We start from the raw sequence: 24,822 nt of genomic DNA, 5'->3' as shown, positions 1-24,822 counted from the left end.
GCACTGTTTCCACTTTTAGACTATTGTCAATAATGCTGCTGTGAACATGCACGTGTAAGTCTTTGCATGAACAATGTGTTTTCAGTTCTTTAGGTATATACCTAGAAGCAACATTGCTGGCCACGTGGTGACTATATGTTTAACTTTTTGAGGAACTGCAGACTGTTTTCCAGTGGCTGCACCGTGTTACGTTGCCAGCAGCGATGTAAGGAGGTCCATTTTCTCCACATCCTCACCAATACTAATCTCTGCACCCAACATGGGACTCAGACTCACCACCCTCAGATCAAGAGTTGCACGCTCCACCACATGAGCCAGCCAGGCGCCCCTCCTTTACGCAGTTTTATACTGGGCTATTTGTCTTTACTGTTGCCCTGCCCTAATTTCATGGGTGACCCGGGCAAGCATCTTTGCCCTGGGGAGCCCCACCCACCTTGGCTATGAAGCGGGGATCACAGCAGTACCTTTCCCTTTCTGGGTGTTACAAGAATCTGATGAGTGCCATTAACCAAAGCTCCTGGCCCAAGGCTGCCCGGTAGATGTCTACCAGAGGACTTTAGAGGTGGGCAGACAAAAAGGGAACAGTTGTATGCACACGATGGTATGTTTATCCCGGATGTTCTGTACAGGTAAGAGAATGTAGATGGGAAAGATGAAATTACTGAAGGTTGACTCCAAGAGAGTTGATATTCATCGTTCAGTTTGGGTGCTTATCTTCCTAGATTTTGATCTTTTTAAAGAACATCCATCTCGTAAATATTTGGTAACGCCATTTGTGTAATACAGCCCGTAGTTTTTCGCTCACCAAGAATTCCAATCTTGTCTTCGTGCCAGTGAATATATGTTGTTAATATTTCACGGTGCAGAATATCTTTGGGATGGCACCTTTGATGTTCCCAGTCCCTGAGATCGGGCACGCGGTACTGTTCGCACACCTTCCCTGCTCAGAACCAGATTGTGTGGTGTATGTCCTTGCTTGTAGCTGTACACACTTGTCCTGGGTTTAAACATCCAGCAGGAGACTTGCCAGGTGGGAGAGCACGAACGTTTTTAGTTCGTGGCCCCTGCTGCCAAGCTGCGTGGGGAGTTGGGCCCGCGCCCACCCACCAGCGGTGTGGGAGTGCCCCTTGCCCTAGTCCTTTCCACACTGCATTAACACATTGTTCCCATCGTGGTAGGTGAAAAAAACAATTGTTTTAATATACAAAAGAAAGATTTCCAAAGCCCTCTCTTTGTTATTAGTAGGATTACTTGCCAGTTAGCCTAAACGCTAAACAGTGAGTGATTCCAGAGACCACAAAATGAGCAAAGGCCAGGGGAACATTGCCTGGCTGATGTGGGAGAAAAGTAAGCCTTTTCCTGTGGACAGTCAGAGGTTTTGTCCATGGTCAGATCTTTGAGGCATGGAGGCAGTGAACGGTCGGGCAGGGGCTGTTGAAAGCATGGAGTATGGGTCTTGCTCGTGGGCAGGCCGCGATGTAGAATGCAGCTTAGAAATTATGGACGGAGAGGTCTGCAGTAGGGATGCTGTTGCAGCATTCTGGGGCTGCACAGGCAGGGGGTGGATCCCGGGGTTAAGTAGGATTGACACTTGAGCTCGGGAGCCCCTCTTGAGAAAGGGTGAGATCTGTTAGGTCGTTGGTCCTCTGGGGAATGAGACCTCGTCTCAAATCTTTTTTTCCTTCAAAATCAATTTTTTTAATGAGGTTAAGAATAAACTCTGAAGAGGCCACGAAACGGATTTCATTCGTAAAACTGTGAGCCGGCTTTCGCAAGCCTGTGTGGGCAGAGGGAATGAAGGTGGGGCGTTAGCATTCCTCATCATAGTCCTGGCAGGTCTAGACTGGCGCAGCGCACACCCACGGCCCGAGACTCAGGGAGTGTGAGGCCGGAGGGGGCCCAGGAGGAAGCAGGGCAGGATCTGGGTGTCTGTCACACTGTGGTGGCGCATAATGGCACCCTCTCCATCCAGCACCCAGGGCTGGGCCTTATTCCCGCATTCCCGTGGGAACCGCACTCGCCCCTCCCAGCAGTTGTTGCCAACCTCACAAAGTCTGCTTTGAGATTCTCCTGTTCAGGTTAACAAGTGATCATAAATTCAGATTCGGCTGCATGATTTATTCACCCAAGTCCTCTATAAGCGTTCAGTCAAAAGCTGTAATACACTTGAAGTTGAGCTTTTAAGAAAACTGTGGTGTTCACAGACTCCTGCCCTCAGCCCCAGCCTGCCTCTGAGGCATCACAGGCATGGTAGGGGCGTGGCAGGTCACTATTTCTCGGGAGTGGTGGGAAAGTCCAAGTAGCTTGCAGGGGTACCTGGTAGGTCTTAGTTTCTGCTCCTCTCCTCTGAGGACTAAGAATTGTCCTGTTCTGGAATAATGTGGGTGACTCCAAGGATGTTGGTGATTGAGTTACCTTGTTGTAACGTGTGGGAACTACTCTCTCTCCCAGCCCGGTGGGGATTGGCAGAACAACTTTCCCAGATGCTGGCACAGAATTCTGTACCGACTTGCCTTTTGTCTTCATGAAACCTGGTAAAAATAGACAAGCAGTGCTGTGGTCTGGCCCTTGGGCTTTTCCCAGTACAGCAGGGGTGAGCAGGACACTTGGGCAGTGCAGTCCCAGTGAGCTACCCCCACTCTCCCTGCAGGTGGCCATGAACATCCTCAACAGTGGGCGGTTCAGCATGGGCAGTGTTGTGGCTGGGATGCTCAAGAAACTGATCGGTAGGTACATTGGGGACAGGAGCCTTTTGTGGCACAACCTTGCTCCTGTGGCCCCCACTCCATCCCGGAGGCTCTGCCACGTCCTCGCAGCAGGCCGGTGCTGAGCCAGGCCACTGGACAGACAGCCCAGCTGCAGGTTAAGACGTGGGCTTTGGTTTAGACCAAAAGTTGTAGTCAGTCTGTGCCCAGGTGGCTAATGTTCCCATTTCACACTCCTCTGTTTTACTTACAAAGGATGGGGGGAGCCGGTGTAGTCTGCCAGAGGTCAAGAGGGGTTGCTACTCTGACCACTAAGAACAGAGCTACTTAGCAAACATCCAGATGTGAGCAGCACAGTAGTGCTATTTCTCACAAGATGCCCATTTTGTAGTGACTCGGTGGGTGAGGAGTGGGACTCCTATCACTTGGTTTCGGGATGTTGCCTTTGTTTTTTCCATTAGCATACCTGAAACCTAGAAGTTTTTGTCAGCGAACTTAACCCTGTAGGATTTTTGTTGGGCAAGGATGTCAGCTTTGTGGAAGTGACTGAAGGGGAAGGCACAGAGCTGAGGGTTACCTGGAGGCTGGTAGAGTGCTTGTGAAGTCCTCAGAGTGCAGGGCCAGGTGGGGACAGAGAGGCTTTGTTTTAGGCTCTTCTCTCCATTTCATAGATGAGGAGCCTGAGACTCAGAAAGGATCACTCATTTGCCCGAGGCCACTCACCTGGGCCAAAAGCTGACTCTGTCAGACTCCAAGCTCCAGGCTCATCTCACTTTGCTGAGCTGCCACGGCCCCTGAAGCCATCTGGGCCTCTGCTTCCCCTTCCCCGTCAGGAAAACTCAAGAAGCATGAGGAAGCAAGAGCTTCGTGGGGGCGCTCATGGTTAGCCTGTCTCCAAAGGATGTAGACTCTTGCGATCCCGAGGCCCAGAAGGAATGTGTGAATGTGGGTGCCTGTCTACCTCCTGAACCCATCATGGGGGCCAGACCGTGGTTGGATCATGCCTGTGAAACGTTCAGAGAACACCGCAGGGGGCGGGGCTGGCCTTTGCTGCCGACTGCTGGGAGGCTGCCGTGTCCTCTCAGGTGACCTCAGAGCTGGGCGCCTGTTCACAGCTATACACAAAACAGGCTGCCCTCCTGCTCTGGTGAGGGACGGCTGGGACAGGCGTGAGCCTGCTCCTCTTGTCGGGGTGCTTCTGGGGCCCTGGCTCTCGCTAGGTGCCTTACACCTTCCTCTCTGATAACCTTGGCAGCCATGCTAGGAGGCCGGTAGTGTTGCTCAGGGATGTTGGCTGCTTGGCCCGGCCTACTATCTGGTAAGGAAAAGCACCAGGGTCAGGCCCGACTCTAAACTCTGTGCTTGTGCCCCTGTCCACTGCTGAGGCACCCGGAGAGTGGACGGCCGCTCCTCTGACCAGATACACTAGGAAGGGGCAGCGCCATCTTGCAGGGCATTTGGTCTCAGCCGACCTGCTTCTCACAGCTCCTGCCTGAGTGTTCGCAGGGACTTGATGATAGCCTTAGGAGATCATTCTAGGATAGCCAGAAAATGGTTTGTGATGACTCTGCTCTTCTCCAGAAATGACTGCCGAATATGCCTGCACAAGGAAACAGTTCAACAAGAACCTCAGCGAATTTGGATTAATTCAGGTACTGAAGGTTGTGGGTGCTGCGTGTGTTGAGTTCACGTGTGGGCGTTACACATATGCTTTCGTGGTCTGTACTGGGGACTCTTGTGCAGCAGTTTGGAAGACAGCGAGATAACGTGCCTCCCTGTTCGGGATGCCGGGGCTTGGTTCTCTTGGGCACCGAGGCTTTGGCCTTAATTGCCTTCTCTGCTGGCTGGCACATCTGGCTCTCAGCACATGCAAATTGTTTCTTGATTGTGTTTTTTTCTGAACATCCCAGGAAAAGTTTGCCCTGATGGCTCAGAAGGCTTATGTAATGGAAAGTATGGCCTACCTCACCGCAGGAATGCTGGACCGACCAGGGTTTCCTGACTGCTCCATTGAGGCTGCCATGGTGAAGGTAATCCCTGCACAGCCCGGGAGAGAGCAAGAACAGCTCCTTAGCTGTGGCCTTTCAGACCCAGTGTTGCCTGCCACCTTCCTCTTCTCTTTAGCTGATAGGCCAGTTTATCATCGACCCAGTATCTGTGGTGTCCCCACCATGTGCCAGGTACCGCCCTAGGACGCACGTGGAGAGACCAGGATAGCATAGGAGAAGCAGCAAAGTACAGTGCCCAGTTGAGTGCGTTTCTAGGACAGGTCAGTGTCTCCTGAGCACAGTTTGTGCCAAGTTGTCTCCGGTCTGTAGCAGATGGAGAAAAATCTAGGCCACGTATGTAATTTCACGTCAGTATAAAACAGCAGCCAAGCTTTCTTAGGACTTTTGTTGTGAGTGTTCAGCCTTCCTGTTTTTTGGGTAAATACTGGAGTTTTCAGTACCTTCATTTTGGGGAGGGGGGCGGTGAGGAGTGTCTTTTTTTTTTTTTTTTTTTAAGCTCCAGTATAAAAGAGGCATCCCTGGTTCAGGAGAAGTGGTGAGAGGAGCTCAGAGGAGAGACCCTGCTGTGTCTCGAGGTGCTTTAGAGGCACCGTCAGTAGGTCTCTGTGCCAGGCACTTTGCATTCACTGTGCCCCCTCATCCTTCACCGACAGCCAGACACAGGGACGGCCCCTGGGCGCAGCCCCTGCCCAGAGGCTGAGCTCCCAGCCGAGCAGGACAGTGACTCTGCTGTCCGGGTGCTCACGTGTGGACAGACGTGTCTTTGTGTCACCCACCAGCCGGGTGTCGGGCCAAGCAGCTCTTGTGCAGAGGGGCGAGCTGTGGGTGAAAGGGCCTGGGTGGGCAGGGTCGGGCCTCGTGGAGGAGGACAGGAGATTCCTCTGTGGAAGGTGTAGAGTGGCCCCTTCCACTGTAAGGAAGCTTCAGAGGTAGGAGGAGTCACAGTGAGTGGGGGGCCAGAGCTGGTCATTGTGGTCCAGGAAGCAAAGGACTTGCCTGAGGCCTCCCCGGGAGATTGCATCGGGGCTGCTACAGGGTCGGTCTCATCCTAGAGACCAGTTCTCCGTGCCCAGTCACCCCGCCCTGGCTAAGGCCCCCTCGTGGAAGGGACTCGGCCCTGCCGTCCCCGTGCTGACCGTGTCCTGGGTCTGCGGCAGGTGTTCAGCTCAGAGTGTGCCTGGCAGTGCGTGAGCGAGGCGCTGCAGATCCTCGGGGGCTCAGGCTACATGAGGGACTACCCGTACGAGCGCATGCTGCGTGACACCCGCATCCTGCTCATCTTCGAGGTGAGTGCCCACCACTCCGTCCCCCACCACCCACCCTGAGCGCTCTCGTTTGTCCCTCCTCACAGAGCCCCTTTCCCAGGCATGGAGGGGAGGCCAAGGGGCCAAGCAAGGGCCTCTTCCGAGCCTGCCACTTCCGTTGGCTATGTTGAGACAAGCAGAGATCTCATGGGAGGGCCTGGTTCTGCCTCCAGGGCTCTCACTGGGTCTGGGTTTCCTTCTCTGGGTATTGAAGCAGCTGAGGGTCCTCTCCATGGGCTTCCCCAGCCCTGACCACTCCCTAATTACTGCCTCCTTTCATGGGCTCACAAGCCTAAAGAGGGACTTCAGTGAGTGGGGAGAGGCCGAGTGGGGTAAGGAAAGGGGACGTGGGGGCCGCCGAGAAGCTCTCGGGGAGCTCATGGTCTGACTGCACGGCCAAACTAGTGCAGTGAGGGCCTGAGGTGCCCTTCCCCCTAGATCAGCTGGAGTCTCAGGAAGCAAGTGCACTGGGCCCCTGGCGGCAGAAACAACTTGGGCCTGGCCTAGGGGAGGATGGTTTGGGCCAGGCACAGGAGATGGAGTATGCCAGGCCCAGACAGGGCCTTGCCTGCCAGCACTAGGTAGAGTAAGCAAACCTTTGTGGGAGCAGCGGATAGTCCTGATTGAGGGGAGCTGGGGCAGAAGGTAGATAAGAAGGAGAGGCAAGTAGCCAGGCTGTGGAGGACCGTGGCCAATAAGCAGAGTCTGGATGTTACTGTGAAGGTGCTGGAAGCTGTCAGAGGTTTCTGGGCAGGGAGTGACTCGGGTACATTCCCGTTGTGGGAGATTCCCTGGGGCTGACATTGGGGGTGGGTTGCAGAGGTGAGACCAGAGGCCGGGTGCCCGCAGCAGAAGAGAGAGGTTGAGTCCAGAGGCTGTAGAGATGGATGGGATTTCAGGATGCACGCAGGCTGTAAGAGAGGCAGGCCCATGGACCAGGCTCGGAGCCTGAGCAATTGGTGTGGTTTCTGAAGGGCCACCTTCAGACCATGTGCAGGTGGGGCCCCGCTCCTGGGCTACCAACTCAGGGGAAGGCCTCAGGGTGTGCTCCCCACATCCCAGTCCCTGTGGTCCTCTTTCTTAGTGGATACACAGGATGTGACCAGCCTGAAGTCACGAGTCCCAAGGGCACGGGGATGCATCACATCCCTGCTGCCCCAGGAATGCTTCTTCCGAGGCCCCATTCCCTCGGCCTGGTTGAATTCAATCCTGTGTGACTGGGTGGGGCAGAAGCTCTGAGGGGCACGGACCCCTCGGTGCGAAGCAAATGCTCTAGTCTAGACTGCGAGACGGGGCATGGCTTGGCCTGCAGTCCTCCAAGCTCTCCTTCCTCTTCCGTGGGAGTCTCCCGTCCATGGCTCAGCCTGGCTGTAGCGCTCAGTGCCCCATGCTGGCTGTGTGACCCGCAACCCCACTGGCTCCCTGAGATAATCCCGGGGAGTAAGTGGTGTGCGTGGGCACAGCAGCAGGTACTGACACCTGGTACTCGGGCACGGTCGGAGGCTGCCCCGAGGAATCTGGTGGTGCCCACACAGCGCTTGCTGCGCCCTGGGCATCAGCATCCCTCCCCACTGGGGAAAGTGGCTTCTCTCATAAAGAAGCCGAAGTAGAGGCTTGGAGAAAGGAATGACTCTTGTGCAGTTGGTCATAGAGAATTGGTAGGTCCCTAGGGAGGCCATGGTTCTCTGGTCAGCCCGCAACTCCTCCCCATGGAGGTGGTAGCCAGCGTGTTGCCCTGACCCTCAGGTCACAGCCCTGCTCCCTTTGTGAGGCTGCTTCTGTAGCACTGACAAGTGGGCAGTGGTGTGGCCTACCCAGTCACGTGCACAGCACAGGCAAGGCCATCCCGAGGGGGCAGCCTCTGACCTCCATACTGCTGGCCACAGGGAACCAACGAGATTCTCCGGATGTACATTGCCCTGACGGGCCTGCAGCACGCCGGTCGCATCCTGACCGCAAGGATCAAGTAGGTGCCAGCCCCACTGTCTGCTCCTCAGGTCCCACCTGCCCGTCAGAGGCCCATCCCAGGGCATCTGGAGGAGGGAGGCCGCCCTGTCCCGGTGAAGCCATGCAGTGCTCAGCTCAGTCGCAGGCTGGCTGGAGGGAGGGAAGGGGACAGGAGCCTTGAAATTAAAAGCCGGGCTCCAGAGCTTGGCCTGCACCTGCAAGTGATGGGAGGGTCTGCTGCCTCAGGAAGTCACGGGCCGCCTCCACTGGCAGCTCCTGCCTCCCACACTGCAGGGAGCTGTGTTCTCAGAACCTAGGGAATGAGAGGTACCCCTCAGGTGCTGGGCTCCCAGGCTAACAGGAGACCACTTCCTTCTCTCCCTCATGGCTCCCCTGGACCCCCGTCATGGGCTCGGAGCAATTAGAAATCACTGCTGGAACCCCGTACGGGTTGCTGAGACTATTTGTAGACTCCTTAACCCGAGAACACCTGGGGGCCGGCTGTGACTGCTGCTTGTGGAGAGAACTCGTGTGGCTCCACTCAGAGGGACCAGCTGCTCTGACAAGTGTGCAGCAGGCCCAGGCCAGGGCGGGCGGCACATAGGTCTTGAGTAGGTCCCTTTAATGCCTTGGATAGTCCTAGGGAAGAGGTGCCCTGCAGTTCTGGTGTGCCACTAGGGACCCTGTTGCTGGGCAGTGGAAACCAGCAGTGGGGCCTGAGTTCGTGGGGCCATGGGCTTTCTGCAGTGAGCTTAAACGGGGCAATGTGAGCACTGTCATTGAGACCATCAGCCAGAAGCTTCGAGACTCCGTGGGCCGAACTGTGAACATGGGGCTGACAGGGAAGCTGGGAGCTGTGCACCCCAGTGTCGCGGTGAGTGGGCACAGCTGGCATACCCCCCATCTGGGTGCCCTTCCGGGGGATGTCCCTTTCCAGAGGGCTGTGCCCAGGGCGTTGGGGAAGATGGCCCCTGCCTGGTAGCAGAGCCTGGGCCCCAGAGCCCCAGCCGTGCCGTGTCTGGGTAGGATGGGCACCATGGGGAGGGGACACTGAGCAGTGACTCCTCTGACACTCCTCTGACATACTAGGACAGCGCCAGCAAGCTCGAGGAGAATGTGTATTACTTTGGCCGCACTGTAGAGACATTACTGCTCCGCTTTGGCAAGGTACCTGGGCCCCTGCCAGGTCTGGGGAGGGCAGGTCCCCTCCGACTTGGGAGCCAGGGAGATGGGCTGTCTGAAGTGTCCGCCTTTGGGACCAGGCCTAGAAAGAAATCTTGGTCACCGTGGAGGCATGGGGTGGGGCTGGCTGTGCCAGGGGCCACTTGGGTGGGTGCCTTCCAGACAGAGAGAGGCTCCTTAGAGCCCAAATCTAGGGCTGTTGCTGCTCCCGGTGACATGAAGCACAGTAAGCACCAGCCTGTGTCTCAGTTTCCCGGGACCTGGTCTCACCTTGACCCCTGCCCAAACTGAGACAGAAGGGAAAACCGGGCATCCGGTGAGCCAGCCTCCCCCAACCCAAAGGGAGAGGCTGTGTTAGGCATGAATTGAGGCCTGGAGGTTGGTGAAGATGTGCCCGGGGAGGGAGGTCGTGGGCGGCGAGCCTCCACCCTGGGCTCTGTGCTCCCAGACCATCGTGGAGGAGCAGATGATCCTAAAGCGGGTGGCCAACATCCTCATCAACCTGTACGGCATGACGGCGGTGCTGTCGCGGGCCAGCCGCTCCATCCGAGTGGGGCTCCCCAACCATGACCATGAGGTAAGTCTCCCTGCCCGCTTAATCCTCTGAACTTTAATGAGGCCAGTGGTTGGAGGAGGGGGTCAGCGAGCGGCATGACCCAGTCAAGGAGTCTCAGGAGCGAGGGACTGGGCAGGTCAAAGGCCTCAGCCCGGTAGTGGTCCAGGAGGCTGCTGGTTTGCTGAGTTGTGGCCGTGGCCCGCACTGGCGGTCAGCTCTGAGGAGGAGGTCTGTGCTGCTCAGGACACAGGGCTACTCCCTTTTGTCTTCCTACCTGAGGGAAGAGGAGTGGGTGAGTGAGGAGGGTCCCAAAGCTGTGCCCTCCTCCGGCTGCCTTCCTTACCCTGCCCGAGGGGCCGGATGCCGTAACTGAGCACCTGCCGTATGCATTGTCCCACAATAGCCTGTGGGCACTAGGATTATGATGGCTTTCCTGCCACAGAGGAAACTGAGGCTCAGAGTGTCGCATAATTAGCTAACTAGTTGGGTCAGGGCTGGAATTAGAATAATGACTCTGGCTCCTGAGCAAGGCCTTTTGACTCCAGCCAAGCTGCTTAGTTTGGCTGATGGAGTTCCTTAAAGCTCACACACCAGAAAGGGGGTGCCCTATGTCATCTCTAGGTCTCTATGTCAACTCTTTAACCTTGGTTCTGGCAGGTTCTCCTGGCCAACATATTCTGTGCCGAAGCTTACTACCAGAATCTCTTCACCCTGTCCCAGCTGGACAAGTGTAAGTAGGGTGGCCTTGGGGGTGGGAGGGGAGGGCCTAATTCCAGGTGACTGTTGATGGTGAGCTGCTCCTGGCCCCTGTCAGGCTCCCAGGGCCTGCTGGCTGTTCACCAACCTCTCCCTTGAGTGACGGAGGGTCAGCTGGGCTGGCCTGCCGGGCAGGAGCAAAGGCTGTCAGAGTCCCCACAGGTGTCTGCCCAGCATGCCTAGCCCCAGTCTGGCAGCTGCCTAGTGAAGGTTTGCAAAGGCAGGCAGCGTTTTACCTGCCTCTTCACCCCCTGCACTCCGGGGAAAATCAGTCTGCCTTCTAGCAGAAGTCCCAGGCTTTGGCTCATGCAGCTGTTGGTCTGGAATGCTCCTCTTCTACTGTAGCCACTTGGCCAAGTCTGGGAACACCCGGCTCACATTCTTCTTCTGACCCTTATGGTCATTTGGCCTCAAGGCTCTGTGTCACGTGTCCCCTGCAGAGCCCACCCCTGTTGCCAAGTGACGGAGGAGAGGAGCCCGTGATCGTGTACAGCTCCTGGCCCTGGGTGCTGGCATGTCTGTTACGTGCTGTGGAGGGAGACACACTTGCTCCTCTGGCAGGCTTGCCTGGGGAAAGGGTCCTTCTCCAGCCCCTGCTCCCACAAGATCCAGGGTTCTTCGGGGTTACCAGGATGAACCCTTTGGTTTACGGGATGAAGCCCCTCTCCCTCCTTTCTCCCTGCAGCCAGAATCACCTCCTTGGGGGTTTGGAGGAAGAGGGTCACCTTCAGGACTCCCTTCACAGTGGGTGGGCTGTTCTTTGAAAAAAAAAAAAAAAGAAGTTCCAGGAATATTTCTGTTATCACAAATCTATTCTTTTTTCCTCCCAGATTCTCCAGAAAATCTAGATGAACAGATTAAGAAAGTGTCCGAGCAAGTCCTAGAGAAGCGAGCTTACATCTGTGCCCACCCCCTGGAAAGGACGTCCTGAAGCAAGAGGACAGGGTTCCTTGCTGCCCCCAAGCCATGGCCCGTCGCTGGACAACTCTTTCTCCAGAAGGTGGAGGACTTGGGGTTTTTTACAAGTGGAACCGTTTCTTCCCAGTCTATACCAAAAGGGCCTTCTCCTGGCCTCAAGGCACCTCTTTAGGCTTTGCCCTGCAGGCCCTGCTGCTTGACCTGATCCCAGGTGCTGAAGAAACGGAGAGAAGGCAGTTGGTGACACCTGGGATTTGAGGGGCTTCTGCTAGTTTAGTGGGAGACGTCGCTGCCTGTGGCACGAGGCTGGCGGGGACCTGTTTCGGGCTTGGGGAGCTGCTTCTGCCGGACCACACATTCTTCTGGTGGGCTGTGCATTCTCCAAGAAACCACCTGCCAACTGTGTACGTGGAACGTATACACTTAAAACATATACTGGGAACTAACGAAAACCAGGAAACGTAGTTTGTGTTTCAGCCTTTGCCGCACTGGTCACGTTTTTCCTCAGAGCCCTGGGATCCCCCCTCTGGTGATGGCCTCCAGTTCCCTTTGTGTTCACCCCGCAGGAAGAGGAAGGCCCTGAATGCTGAGGGGCAGGTGCCCAGGCCACAATGCTCCAGGGAGTACCAAGCCCCTGTCTCTGGGCTTTCTCGGGTGATGGGTGAAAACCATATGGTTGGCTGCATGACAGCATATGCTGTTTCTTGCCTGGGGCCTGTCTCCTGTCTCTATAGAAGTTGGCCTTCACTCTTGAAGGGGGGACAAAAAGGAATCTTGAGGTGACACTAATAGACCTTTGCATTTCTCTAGACTCTTTTCTGATGTTGTTAGCCAGATGCCTTGGTCCCTGCATGCTCACACTGGCACGCTTCCAGGCTTCACCTGGTCCTGAGGAGTTTGGGGCTCCAGAAAGCCCGCTTTGGCCATCACCTGGAGGTGGGAGGAGGCGGCCAGGCCCTTCCCTTTCCCTTCAAGTACAAGTCAGTCTGCACGGACGGCTGGCCTGAGCACTCCGCCAGGGTTTGGGGAACTAATCTTCAAGAGGTAAAAGTTTACAAATCTTGTGACATTGGACGTGACTTTCCAGTGAAACCTGACATTCTTAGTGTTTTGTTCGCAGGGAAGCATTCTGTACAAAATGGAGAGTACTAACCTCCTAGTATAGTGCCAGGACCGGAGGCTGCATGGAGCACCTTTGCCAGGGAAGCATCTGTTCAGACCTCCCGCCCCGAGGGCAGCCCTCGGGAAAGGGGCTTCACTGTAGGCCTGGAGTCATGGTCGCCCCTGGCGGCAGCTGGTTCTCTGCATCCAGCTGAGTTTCAAAGGCTGGGGCCCCTGGTTCAAATCTCCCTTTCCCACCTGCCGTTTCCGAGTTTTCCTTAAACACATAGTGGGGAGGAGAGGCCCCAGCGTGCGTCTGTGGCCTGCTGTCAGCTGGCACTGGCTACCCACCGTGCCCAGGGAACGCAGCTTGGGAAGGCCTGCAGTGGGGCCTGGCATCACTGGGCCGGGCCAGGAGACCTTCATGCAGCCCCAGAGCCTGTTCCAGAGGGAGGCAGCAAGGGCCAGACAGGAGGGAGGCCAGTTTCAGCAGCCTGCCAGCATTTCCTCCTGTTTCTCAGAGCTGTTACCCACTGCCCTCGGGGCTTGCGGGAAGAAAGAAATCCATTCTATCTATCTAGTCTAGCTTTCTGAGAAAGGTTTCTCTGGCAAACCAGAGATGAGTTTCTCTCTCCTCTCTCTCCCTGAGCAAAGGCTCTGGCAACCAACAAGTCTGGATTCTCTGTTAACCTGTAAATGAGGCCCATCTTCATAAACAGGGTGAGAGGGACCCATGCTCCTAGGCTCCCTCCCTCCCCCAGAGAGGGATGGCAGCATCTTGGAATAGGAAGGGAGTCAGAAGGTCCCAGAGGTGCCCAGAGCCCCTGCCCCCAGCCGCTGGCCAGGCATCCATCCGGTCCTGGGTAATGTGTGTTGGGGCTCAGAAAGCCCTTAGACCTATCTTCCGACTTCTGCGTTTTGTAAGAAACCAGACCCAGAGCAGTGAAGCGACTTGCCCAATGTCACACAGCAAGTTAGCATGACAGCTGGAATTAGAATCCAGGGCCCCTGAGTTTTCACCCAGCCCGCTAACGCCAAACCCAAATCTGACTCTCAGAAAGTCTGGGCAGCTAAAGGGAAATGGATCCTGCCACAAACGCACAGCAGCAGAGTTCCCAACTGTCCATGGCATCGGGAGGCTCAGCCCCGCAAAGGCCTCTTACCTGTTCTGGGCTTTAGCACTGGAGAAGGGGGCAGCTCGAAGAAAAGTGGTGGCTTCCCGTACAGGTCAAAGTCCTGGTGGCGCCGGTCCCACGTCCACCTCCTTCGATCCAGCACGTTAGCGAGCGGTGTGTTTTCCCTCCACTCCTACGTGGAGAACGGCACAGTAAGTTAGGAGGGAGGTTCCTGTGCACACCCCGCCTGAGGCCCTACTCCTCCCCCCCCCCCCCGTGGACCTCGTTCAGCTCTGTGACCATGCCAACGGGCGGCAGCCTGATGTGACGGCCGCTTTCGGTGCTTTTGTGAAGACCTGTCAGTTGGAATCCGTTGGCCATGAGCCAGGCCTGGCGGGATTGCTTCTTGGCTTTCTTTTCCTCTTCCTCAGAGTCCTGGGGCTCCACCATGGCTGAGAGGTAATTCTGGGAGTACGTGAACCTCTTCCTTGGCTCCTAGAAACGAGGGGCAGACACGAGGGTAGAAGGGCTGGTAACAGACACGGACGGGGCCGACTAGCCCTCCAGTCTCCAAGCAGGTGTCAGAAACGGCGGCATAGGGGGGACAGAATGACAGTCCCTGACAACCAGACCTCCAGAGTAACTGAACCGTGAGGGTGGCGTGGGTGTTCTCGACGGAAGCAGCCCTCTTCTAAAGGTCATGTGCTGGCAGCCTCAGCCAAGGCTTTTCCTTCGGGGTGACGGCGACAAGAGCTCTCTAGGGAAGGCAAGGCCTCCACACTTGTGTGCAGACAGGTGCCTGGGAGCATGTGTTGAGGATGGCTTGGCTCTCCCACGTGTGGAGGATTCACGTGTAACATGGGAACAGAACACCTCTCCCTCTGGGATGCGACCCCCCATCTCCTTCCCCTCACTGGTTGACTCTCTTGTGCACGTCGGAGAGTGCCTGCTGACCTCCAGGCAGCACGGTCACAAGAGGAGAGGGTTCACCGGGTTAGCTGTTACTCTGGAGTGCAAGCATCCACTGCCTCCCTCTCTGGGCCTCTCACCTTGGCCATCTCTCGATACAGCTCCTTCTTGGCAAGCTGTGTGGAATTCAGGGTCTGGATGCTGTAGTTATAAACCGCGTCTTTGGCAGGCGCTGCGATTCTGATCACCTTCACCACAGACTTCGGAGGCTTCTTGCCGACCTGGTAGACCCCGGCAATATTTTTCTGAAGAAAGAGACACGAGTCACAACCCACACACAGGCCCCTCGACACCAGCTGCCAGCTTGTGTGGAGCAAGCGGACCCCTGGGACATGGCTGTGGTTCAGGTGTCGCTTCCTGAGCACCAGGGTGGCCATTCCATCCCAGAACACTGCCAGAGGGCCATCCGGTCCAACGCCTCACTGTCCGAGGTGGAACTCGGGACCAGAAAGGAGATTGGCGTAAGTAAGGTCGACGTAACTAGAACACACAGCACCCAGCCACGGAGAGAATTTGTGGCTCAGATGGCCAGAAGTGGGAGAAGCTTCAGGTTTTCGTGGTATATACCATCCTTGCCTGTGGTCACCTTTCAGTGCCGACTACATAGGGAGCGTCCCCGTCTCTCCAGAGCCCCACGATGGTTTGTCAGCTCCCTTTGTGAATGAAAACAGCAGTGAGGAAAGAGAACAGTGCAGGGAAAGGTGGCGGGGCCCCAAGAGGAAGCTGCACTCCGTACTGTGCAGCACCCATAGCCTGCCCTTCACTTGCCTGTGCACCTCCGGCAAAGTCACCATCTTTTGCTTTGAAGGAACTTTTTTTTCTTAACCAAAGATGGTGACCTTGACTCACATACTAACCACTACTTCAGGCCAAGCCCCAGTGTCTTAGTCTCTGAGCAGTTTCTGTAAGAGAAAGCAAAGTAACCAAGGGAAAGATTAAATAAATCTGTGACTCAGACACGAAGGAAAGGTCAAGGCAGTAGGACCCGCATGGCTGAGAGCAACAGGGACTGAAGGCAAAGGCAGGCCACACGTCATCGGGTGAGGGACAAAACTCTTGCCTTGGAACACCTTCCAGATGACCATGCCAGACGGGCCATCTGAGCTAGGACCCTGTGGTGGCACACACATGGCTTCATCAGAGCACTGAGTATTTGGTCCGGTTTTTCCAGCGGGAGGGTTGGTCGGAATGAGTCAGTCTGCGTTAATAAAAGTGCAAGTCCTCAGACCTAAGGGAGACCGCTTCTTCCTTTTACGATACTTCCTGGAGTTTGAGGTTGAAGTTCCAACCAAAAGAGATTACGTGAGGTCAAAACAGTGGTCAACGGTGTTTCTGGACGCCTGGCGTTCTCTGCCCTGGGGGTGGAGGCTGCAGGGAAAGTTGGACTCTTCAGCCAAAGTAACTAGATGCCTGAGGAGGAGGACCAGTATCCAAGACCAGAGGCACAAACTGAACTGAAGCCAAGCTATTGGAAGGGATGGGATAAAAATTTATCGTACATGCAATCCTAAAAGCGGCAGACGAAAGAAACAAATATTGGGGGCAAAACACAAGAGTTGAGATCAGGGGCGTGGGCGAGTGAGACGCCGCAAAGTGACCTGGAATCCAGGCTCAGACAGCAAGCCTGAGTTTAGGGAATGGGAACCAAACTCAAAATGTGTGAATAACAGAAGCCCCAAAAGGAAGGGGGAAATGGGAATCAGAACTTTTAAGAAAGCAGGAACATCAGAATAGATCAGGAAACTTCCAAGCCTGGACACACTGTTCATGAAGTGTGAGACCCCAAGAGACAGCAGGCCACCTGTGAAGGGAAAAGTACCAGACTGACCTCAGATTCTACAAGAGCAGGAAACAAGGTGGAGAACTTGAACCTAGGACTGTACATCAGTTGAGGTGAGTGTGTCAGGTGTGCAAGGCCTGGGAATTTAGGCAGAGACTTTGAAAATACACTCGGAAGAAAATTCAAAAGGGAGGAGGAAAACCCAAGTTTGGACAAAGGTACCAAGTGATGTTTTCTTGTCTAAAAAGGACCAGAAAAGCATAGTAACCTAGAACTGAAATCCTGGAGACTTAATATATAAAAGGGATGGTAAGGTGTGCATAGGAAAAGATAAAAGGAGGGTATTAATATAAAAAGTTTCAGGGGCCGCCTCTGGGTGGCTCAGTCATTTGCGTGTCCGACTCTTGATTTTTGCTCAGGGCATGATCTCACAGTTCATGGGTTCAAGCCCCGTGTTGGGCTCTGCGCTGACAGGCCGCAGCCTGCTTGGGATTTTCTCTGTGTGCCTCTTCCCCTTTTGCACACACTCTCTCGATCTCAGAATACACTTTAATAAAGTTTCAGAATTCAGTAGGAATTTACAAAAATGAATGTGGTCTTTAGGACAGCCACTTTAGAAACCAAGAATGTGTAACTCTTAAATCTTTGGTCTAACCAAAGAAAGGAAGAATTTAAAAGAAAGTGAGCCTCAAAAGCCTAATCTAACAATACTCTCAGTAAATGGCTTGTTTGCCAACTGGCAAATCTCAGGCTAACATGCTGTCTATACAAACTGCTTTAGGAGTGTCTGGCTGGCCCTGTCAGTAAAGCATATATGACTCTTGATCCCAGGGTCGTGAGTTCAAACCCCATGTTGGGTGTAGAGATTACAAAATAAATCTTTTTAAAAAGAATGGCTTTAGACCAAAAGATACAGGGTTGCAATTAAAGGGAGGAAGAAGACAAACTAGGCAAAAAGGAACCACAAAACCAAGACGAGAAAAACTGGAGTGTCATTTGGAAGACTGGACGACATAATTCAAGATAAAAACTATCAAGAGGCACAAAAAGACCTTGTATATTGATTAACAGAGCAAGAAGGTATAACTGTCATGAACATTTGTGCCCCTTAACAATACAGCCTCAAAGTTTATTAAGCAACTGACAGGACTGCAGAGAAAAATGGACATCTGCTTGACATCACTGGATAGTGATCAAGGAAGTCAGAATTCGAGGGGCCAAGAACCTGGAGAGAAGGAGAAAACATTGAATCCTCCCCCACCCACCCTACACAATTTACTCTCAAGGTATTTATTTGCTGATTCCTAAATTGCTCATGAATGAGATGAATGGAGCAGACAAGAACCCAGGCAGAAAAAGCAGCCAAGAGGTTCGGGGCACCTGGGTGGCTCAGTTGAGCGACCGACTTCAGCTCAGGTCATGATCTCATGGTTCGTGGGTTCGACCCCCCCACATTGGGCTCTGTGCTGACAGCTCAGGGCCTGGAGCCTGCTTGGGATTCTGTGTCTCCCTCCCTCTCCGCCCCTCCCCAACTCATGCTCTGTCTCAGAAATAAACAAAAGACATTAAAAAAAAAAAAAGCAGCTAAAAGGTTCAATGTTCAGCAGGTATTTTGGAAAGTGTCACCATGCTGGGAAGCAAAAACTGGATTTCAGAGTGTGCCAAGGAGGAAGGCACCTGTTTACACCCTAAGCTTATAGTTGAAAATTCAGAAAATCTGTGCTTAGAAATAAATGCAAACAAGGGATAAGCCTTTTTAGGGGAATTTGTCCTTCATTGGCCTGCTAGAAGAAAATTAAATCCTCTCTGTAGGAAGATACAGTTTTTCTTATACAGTGTTCATCATTTAAGGAAACACCCCAAGGCAATCTACCAATTCAATACAATCCCTATTAAAATTCGAATGGCATTTTTCACAGAAATAGAACAATTCTAAAATTTTTACCAAACCACAAAAGACCCCAAAGAGCCCAAGCAATCTTGAGAAAGACCAAAGCTGGAGGCATCATTTCCTGATTCAACTATATCACAAAACTATTGTAATCAAAACAGTATGGTATTGCCATAAAAATAGACACAAAGTTCAATGGAACAGAATAGAGCCCAGAAATAAACCACATATATATAGTCCATTTATAATAAAGGAGCCAGTAATATACAATGGAAAAAGGTCTTTTCGATAAGTGGTGCTGAGAAAATAGGACAGCTGCATGTAAAAAAAAAAGAAAGAAATTGGACCACAGTTCACACCATACACAAAAATCAATTCAAAATGCATTAAAGACTTGGATCTAAGACCTGAAGCCATAAAAATCCTGGAAGAAAAAATAGGCAGTTAACTCTTTCACATCCATCTTAGCAATGATTTTTTTGGATTTGACAAAAGCAAAAATAAACAAGTGGGGCTACATCAAACTAGAAAGCTTCTGCACGGCAAAGGAGACCATCAACAAGATGAAAAGGCAACCTACTGAATGGGAGAAGGCATTTGCAAGTGATACAACCAATAAGGGGGTTAATACCTAAACTAAATAAAGAACTCCTATAACTCAATAGCAACAACCAAAAAACAGCAAAACACACCTGATTAAAAATGGGCAGATCTGAATAAACATTTTTCCAGAAAAGATACACAAATGGCCAACAGGTAAATAAAAAAAAAATGCTTAACATCACTAACCATCAGGAATATGGAAATCAAAACCACCCCACACGTTTTAATGACTATTATTTAAAAAACAAGAAATAACCAGTGTTGACAAGGGTGTGGAGAAAATGGACCCCTTGTGTACCCTCGGTAGGAATGTAAATTGGTGCAGCGGCTATGGAAAATAGTATGGAAGGTCCTCAAAAAATTAATAATGGAACTACCATATGATCCAGCAATTCCATTACTGGGTATTTATCTGAAGGAAATGAAAACACTAACTGAAGAAGATATATGGACCTCCATGTTCACTGCAGCATTTATGATAGCCAAGACGTGGAAGCAGCCTGTGTCTATCCATGGATGAATGGACAAAGATGTGGAGTGGGGTGTGTGTGTGTGTGTGTGTGTGTGTGTGTGTGTTACACAATGCAATATTACTCAGCCATAAAATAGAAGGAAATCATGCCTTCTGTGACAACATGGCTAGGCCTTGAGGGCATTATGCTACATGAAATAAGACTGAGAAACCTCACTTACTTGTGGAATCTAAAATGAACAAAAACATGAATTCATAAATACACAACACATTGGTGGTTGCTAGAGGTAGGGGGTGGGTGAAATTAATAAATGGTCAAAGGGTACAAAATCTTAATCATACAATAAGTAAATCATGGGGGTGTGATATATAGATAGCATGGTGACTACAGTTAATAGTACTGCATTGTATATGAAAGTTACCAAGAAAGTAGATCTTAAGAGTTTTCCTAAGGAAAAGAAAATTGCTATATGTGGTGATGGCTGTTAACTGGACTTACCATGGGGATCGTTTCACAATATACACAAATATTGAATCATTATGTTGTATACCTGAAACGAATAGAACATGTCAGTTATGTCTCAATTTTAAAAAACTAAGAGACATGCCAAGACACAGGACCAAATAGGAAAACGAAGAGAAAAGGTAGGTAATAGCAAGAAACCCAAGATAATCCAGATATTGGAATTACGATTAATATAATAAGCTAAATGAAAAGGTGGAGAATTGAACTAGATATCTGGAATCCATAGAAGAATCAAATGGAGATCTTAAAATTTTTTAAATCATTAAAATTATAATTCACTGGATGGGTTTAACAGCAGAATGAACATCCAGCAGAAGAGATCAATGAGTTAAGATAGGTTAGTTAAAATTTGTACTGTATACTACCGTATGGTATAAATTGAAGACGCCTGGGTGGCTCAGTCAGTTGAGTGTCCTACTTTGGCAAGGGTCATGATCTTATGGTTCATGGGTTCGAGCCCCACATTGGGATCTCTGCTCTCAGTACAGAGCCCACTTCAGATCCTCTGTTTCCCCCCTTCCCCATCCCTCACCTGTTCATGCTCTCTCTCAAAAATAAACATTTAAAAAAAAATATCCAGATTGAAGAACACCCACTAAAACACGGAAAAATAAAAGCATGAGATATATAAGTAATATAAGATGTAAGTCATAGTGAAAATATCTAACTTGTCATTAGAATCCCAGGAGGACAGGGAGAGAGAACTTGACTAGAACAGAAGTATTTTTGAAAAGAAATACTGGGTCTAGATTTTCTTAAATGTAAAGATATCAAGCCACAGATTCAATCAGCTCTACAAACCCATAGCAAGATAAATACAAAGAAAAATACACCTAGGAGCATCATAGTAAAACAAAAGGAAAAGGAGAACAATTTTGGGGCAGCTGGGTGGCTCAGTCGGTTGAGCATCCGACTTTGGCTCAGGTCATGATCTCAGAGCTGGTGGGTTCGAGCCCCGTTTTGGGCTCTTTGCTCTCAGTCCAGAGCCTGGAGCCTGCTTTGGATTCTGTGTCTCCCTCTCTTTCTGCCCCTCCCCTGCTCGTGCGCTCACTCTCGCTCTCAAAAATAAACACTAAAAAATTTTTAAAAAAGAAAAAAGAACAATGTTAAATGCAACCAGGAGAGGACAGTATCTCAAAAAAGAGCAAAACTGACAGCTTTAAAGTGTGAAAATAACTGCCAAGCTAGCATTCTGACAAGAAAAATGTCCCCCCAAAATTAACCAGAGAACCATGATAAATGGAACTAATTGAAACACGTCTCCTCAAAATAGGACACTGAAACAATGCAAAGGCAAGCCACGCACGCAGATACTTGTAATGCATGTAACTCACAGCTTATCTGGATTTAAAAAAAAAAACAACAAGATCCAGATGAGCTGGAGGAAAAACTGCATTTGAACAGGCACCTCACAAAAGAAAATATACAAATAGCCAACAGTAGGTGAAAATAGGTGCTCAGTATTAGTATTCATCAGGGAAAGGCACATTGGAATTAAAATGTAATACCAGTACACCTCACCAGAGTGGGTAGGACTATAAAGATGGACAAATTCAAGTGTCTGCAACACTGCAGCACAGATGGAAAGCTACACTCCTGTATTTGCTGGCAGAAGTGTGAAATGGCACAACCACTTCGGAAACGTGGCAGTTAAAAGTTAAACACGTGCCTACCCTATGACCCAGTAAGTTTACTCCTAGGTATATGCCCAAAGGGATGAGTAGATGGGTCCAACAAAGAGGATCTGTACAAAAACACCATAGCAACTTTAGCCATAATAGCCTCCCCCAAAATACCCTGGAAAACAACACAAATGGAAATCAGCAGGAGAACAAATAATTGTGGCATACGCATAATGGAAAATTGCACAGCAACAAATATATAATAATATAAATCTTTATAAATATATTTGTGTAACAAAAGAAGCCAGTGTGAGGATGCATGCTGTATGGTTCCATTATATAGCGTCCAACAAATAGCAAGCAAACCTATTCCATGATGACAGAATTCAAGATAGTAGTTAATTGGGAAGGAGCGTGGTACTTTTTGGGGTGATAGAAACCTTCTACCCCCTGATCTGTGTAATGGTTTCACAGGTATGTGCATAGATGGAAATGAATGAGGCTATATACTTAAGATATATGCATTTTACGGTATTTGCTCTAAAAAGTATTACCAGAGACAAAGAGTCTTATCATATTTATAAAAATCAAATCAACAGGATAAAGCAGTCTTAAATTTGTGTGTATCTAAAACATAAGCGAGCAGATATAAAGCAAAACCAGGAGAGAAGAAACAAATCCATAATCCCATTTGGAGATTTTAACAGACTTCCCCTAGTAACTGAGAGAAGAAACAATTTAAAGATCAGGATAGAGGTTTGAAAAACAAAACAAAGTTGATGTATTTGGAACACTGTCAACAACTGCAGGATATATTTTTTTTTTCTCAAATACTCTGGAACACTTTCCAAAACTGACCTTTTCTGGATTGTAAAATATCAACAAAGGATAGAAATTATACAGAATATATTCTCCGACAGCAGTGCATAGAGCTGAAAAACAAACAGGGGTAACAAAAAGCCCAAAGTATTTGGAAATTACAGAATATACTATTAGCTAATCCATTGATCAAACAAAAAATGAAAATGTATAGAAAACATTTTTAACTGAGTCATGAAAATACAATGTATAAAAACGGGGATGCACTTGATGTTCATAGGAAATTTTTAGCCAAAATAAATACACTAAGATAATAAAATGACGCATATCTGAAAATAATCAAAACATCCATCTGAAGAAAAAGCAGAGCAAATTCAAGCCAGAGAAAGTAAGAAGAAGGAATAAGAGCAGAAATCAATAGGAAATAAGTGTACAATACGGAATCAAAAAACAACAGAGACACTGGTTCTTTGAAGAAAATAATGCATTCGTAAATGCAATTTCAATAAAGATCTCAATCTCCCATAAACAAACTCATGTATGAAAAGCAACTTGATCTGACAGAATAGGCAACATAAATCATTTGGGAAGGGATGGGCATTTAAGCAAAGCGCTGGTACCATTGATCATGTAGAAGAAATGAAATTAGAGTCCTACCCTCATACAAAAAATACATTCCTGGTAGATCCAAACTGTAAATATGATGAACAAAAATTTAAATCTTTTTAGAAGAGGGGTGCCTGGGTGACTCCGTCGGTTAAGCATCCGACTTCGGCTCAGGTCATGATCTCGTGGTTCGAGCCCCACATCGGGCTCTGTGCTGACAGCTCAGAGCCTGGAGCCTGCTTCGGATTCTGTGTCTCCTCTTCTCTCTGCCCCTCCCCCACTTGTGCTCTGTCTCTCTCTCTCAAAAATAAATAAACATTAAAAAAAAATTTAAAGAAAAAAAAGGGGGGTTGCACCTGGGTGTCTCAGGTGGTTGAATGTCCAACTTTGGCTCAGGTCATGATCTCACAGTTGGTGAGTTTGAGCCCCACGTCGGCCTCTGTGCTGACAGCTCAGAGCCTGGAGCCTGTTTCAGATTCTGTCTCCCCCTCTCTCTCTGCCCCTACCCCACTAGTACTCTCTGTCTCTCTCCCTCTCAAAAATAAATATCAAAAAAACCTTAAATACCAACAAGTACAAATTAAGAGGGCAAACAAAATGGAGGAAAGCCCTTCAAGCTTCAGTGAAAAACAAAAAGCTCCCACCTCGACACCAAGGTGAACACTAAGGATTAAGGGAAAGTTTTAAAAGATTCCAGAGGAGATGACAGTCTAGTTAAAAAGGAAAAAGGATCAGGTGGGTATCAGACTTACCCACAATTCTTGATTTTAGAAAGCGATGGGTTTGGTGGGTGGTGGGGGGAAGGCTGCGTGCAGGGATTTGAAAGCATAATCTCAAAAACAGTTCAGGTGCTATTCAAGTGCAAAGACAATGATAACTATGGACCTGCAAGCACCCTGAAAGTTCATTATCTACAAAAACTTTCTGAAAGAAAAGAATGATAGTAAAGCAAAGGATTAAGTAGACACGACACGCACACATCATCGCAAGAATAGAAATAAGTAAAAATTTGAAGTTGGCTAGGAGGAAGACAGGACTTCTAGTACGGTGGAGTAAGGAGTCCAATCCTTCCATCAAAAAACAATAAAACTGGACAAAACCGTCAAAAGCAACCACTGGAAATTGTCCAAAGGCATACAAAAAAACTTCGAAGTGTTTATTCACGGAAATGTGCTCAACTTCAGGTAAGAACAGGAAGAGTCAACGTCATTCCTGCCATCCCCGGCACTTCGAGTAGTTCTCCGAGGGTGTGCGAGTCAGGAAGATCACCAGCTGCACTGCCCACTTGAGTGCACACTTACTTGATCTGCACTGCAGCTTGCAAAGCCCACGGGCAGGGCCAATTATAAGCAACGACAGCAATCTCAGCAGCAAACCAACAGAGCAGGCAAGCTGCTCAGCAGACCTGAGTTGCCGTCCTACCTGGCGCAAGCAACAGGCAAGCAAACTAATTAACGGAGAGACACAGGAAATGAAATAGCCGCCTTGATATGCTCTTCATACATCGCTTGCTGACTGCCTGCGCCAGCAGAGGAGACATGAGAGAGAGAGCAGGGGAGGGGCAGAGAGAGAGAATTCCAAGCAGGCCCCATGTTGTCAGCGCAGAGCCCAAGGTGGGGCTCCATCCCACCAACCAAGAGATCATGACCTGAGCTAAAATCAAGAGTCCCCCAACTGAGCCACCCAGGCGCCCCTACTGCAATGCATTTTAAATGTACAGTTTTCTTTCTTTCTTTTTTTAATGTTTACTTATTTTTGAGAAAGAGACAGAGTGCAAGCAGGGGAGGGGCAGAGAGACAGGGAGACACAGAATCTGAAGCAGGCTCCAGGCTCCAAGCTGTCAGCACAGAGCCCGATGCAGGGCTCGAACTCACAAACCGCGAGATTATGACCTGAGCCAAAATCAGACACGTAACTGATTGAGCCACCCAGGTGCCCCAA

At 50.4% G+C, this 24,822-nt stretch overlaps 2 protein-coding genes across 6 annotated transcripts in view; one reads left to right on the top strand and one right to left on the bottom strand.

Annotated features, from left to right (window-relative positions):
* ACAD9 (acyl-CoA dehydrogenase family member 9) overlaps nucleotides 1–11,853 on the top strand; it is a 46,402-nt gene extending 34,549 nt beyond the window's left edge. For both annotated transcript variants that reach the window (XM_027049777.2, XM_027049778.2), the window contains 10 exons: nucleotides 2,651–2,726; nucleotides 4,287–4,357; nucleotides 4,616–4,735; nucleotides 5,872–6,000; nucleotides 7,905–7,984; nucleotides 8,713–8,839; nucleotides 9,055–9,132; nucleotides 9,596–9,724; nucleotides 10,361–10,433; nucleotides 11,290–11,853. In XM_027049777.2, coding sequence (XP_026905578.1) covers nucleotides 2,651–2,726; nucleotides 4,287–4,357; nucleotides 4,616–4,735; nucleotides 5,872–6,000; nucleotides 7,905–7,984; nucleotides 8,713–8,839; nucleotides 9,055–9,132; nucleotides 9,596–9,724; nucleotides 10,361–10,433; nucleotides 11,290–11,390 — 984 coding nt within the window. In that variant the 3' untranslated portion in view covers nucleotides 11,391–11,853. The remainder of the gene's footprint in view (nucleotides 1–2,650; nucleotides 2,727–4,286; nucleotides 4,358–4,615; nucleotides 4,736–5,871; nucleotides 6,001–7,904; nucleotides 7,985–8,712; nucleotides 8,840–9,054; nucleotides 9,133–9,595; nucleotides 9,725–10,360; nucleotides 10,434–11,289) is intronic.
* The window catches only part of CFAP92 (cilia and flagella associated protein 92 (putative)), a 70,723-nt gene continuing 54,971 nt past the window's right edge, over nucleotides 9,071–24,822 (bottom strand). For 2 of the 4 annotated variants that reach the window (XM_053218860.1, XM_053218861.1), the window contains exons 12-15: nucleotides 14,643–14,807; nucleotides 13,876–14,088; nucleotides 13,642–13,786; nucleotides 9,071–9,973 (exon numbers count right to left, since the gene is read on the bottom strand). In XM_053218860.1, coding sequence (XP_053074835.1) covers nucleotides 9,915–9,973; nucleotides 13,642–13,786; nucleotides 13,876–14,088; nucleotides 14,643–14,807 — 582 coding nt within the window. In that variant the 3' untranslated portion in view covers nucleotides 9,071–9,914. Of the gene's footprint in view, nucleotides 9,978–13,641; nucleotides 13,787–13,875; nucleotides 14,089–14,642; nucleotides 14,808–15,330; nucleotides 15,465–24,822 lie in introns of those variants that run through there. The other 2 variants (XM_053218862.1, XM_053218863.1) reach the window with 2 other exon arrangements.

The sequence above is a fragment of the Acinonyx jubatus genome, chromosome A2, assembly GCF_027475565.1.
Source record: "Acinonyx jubatus isolate Ajub_Pintada_27869175 chromosome A2, VMU_Ajub_asm_v1.0, whole genome shotgun sequence".
Taxonomy (NCBI): domain Eukaryota; kingdom Metazoa; phylum Chordata; class Mammalia; order Carnivora; family Felidae; genus Acinonyx; species Acinonyx jubatus.
This window is presented reverse-complemented; position numbering and strand designations above follow the sequence as displayed.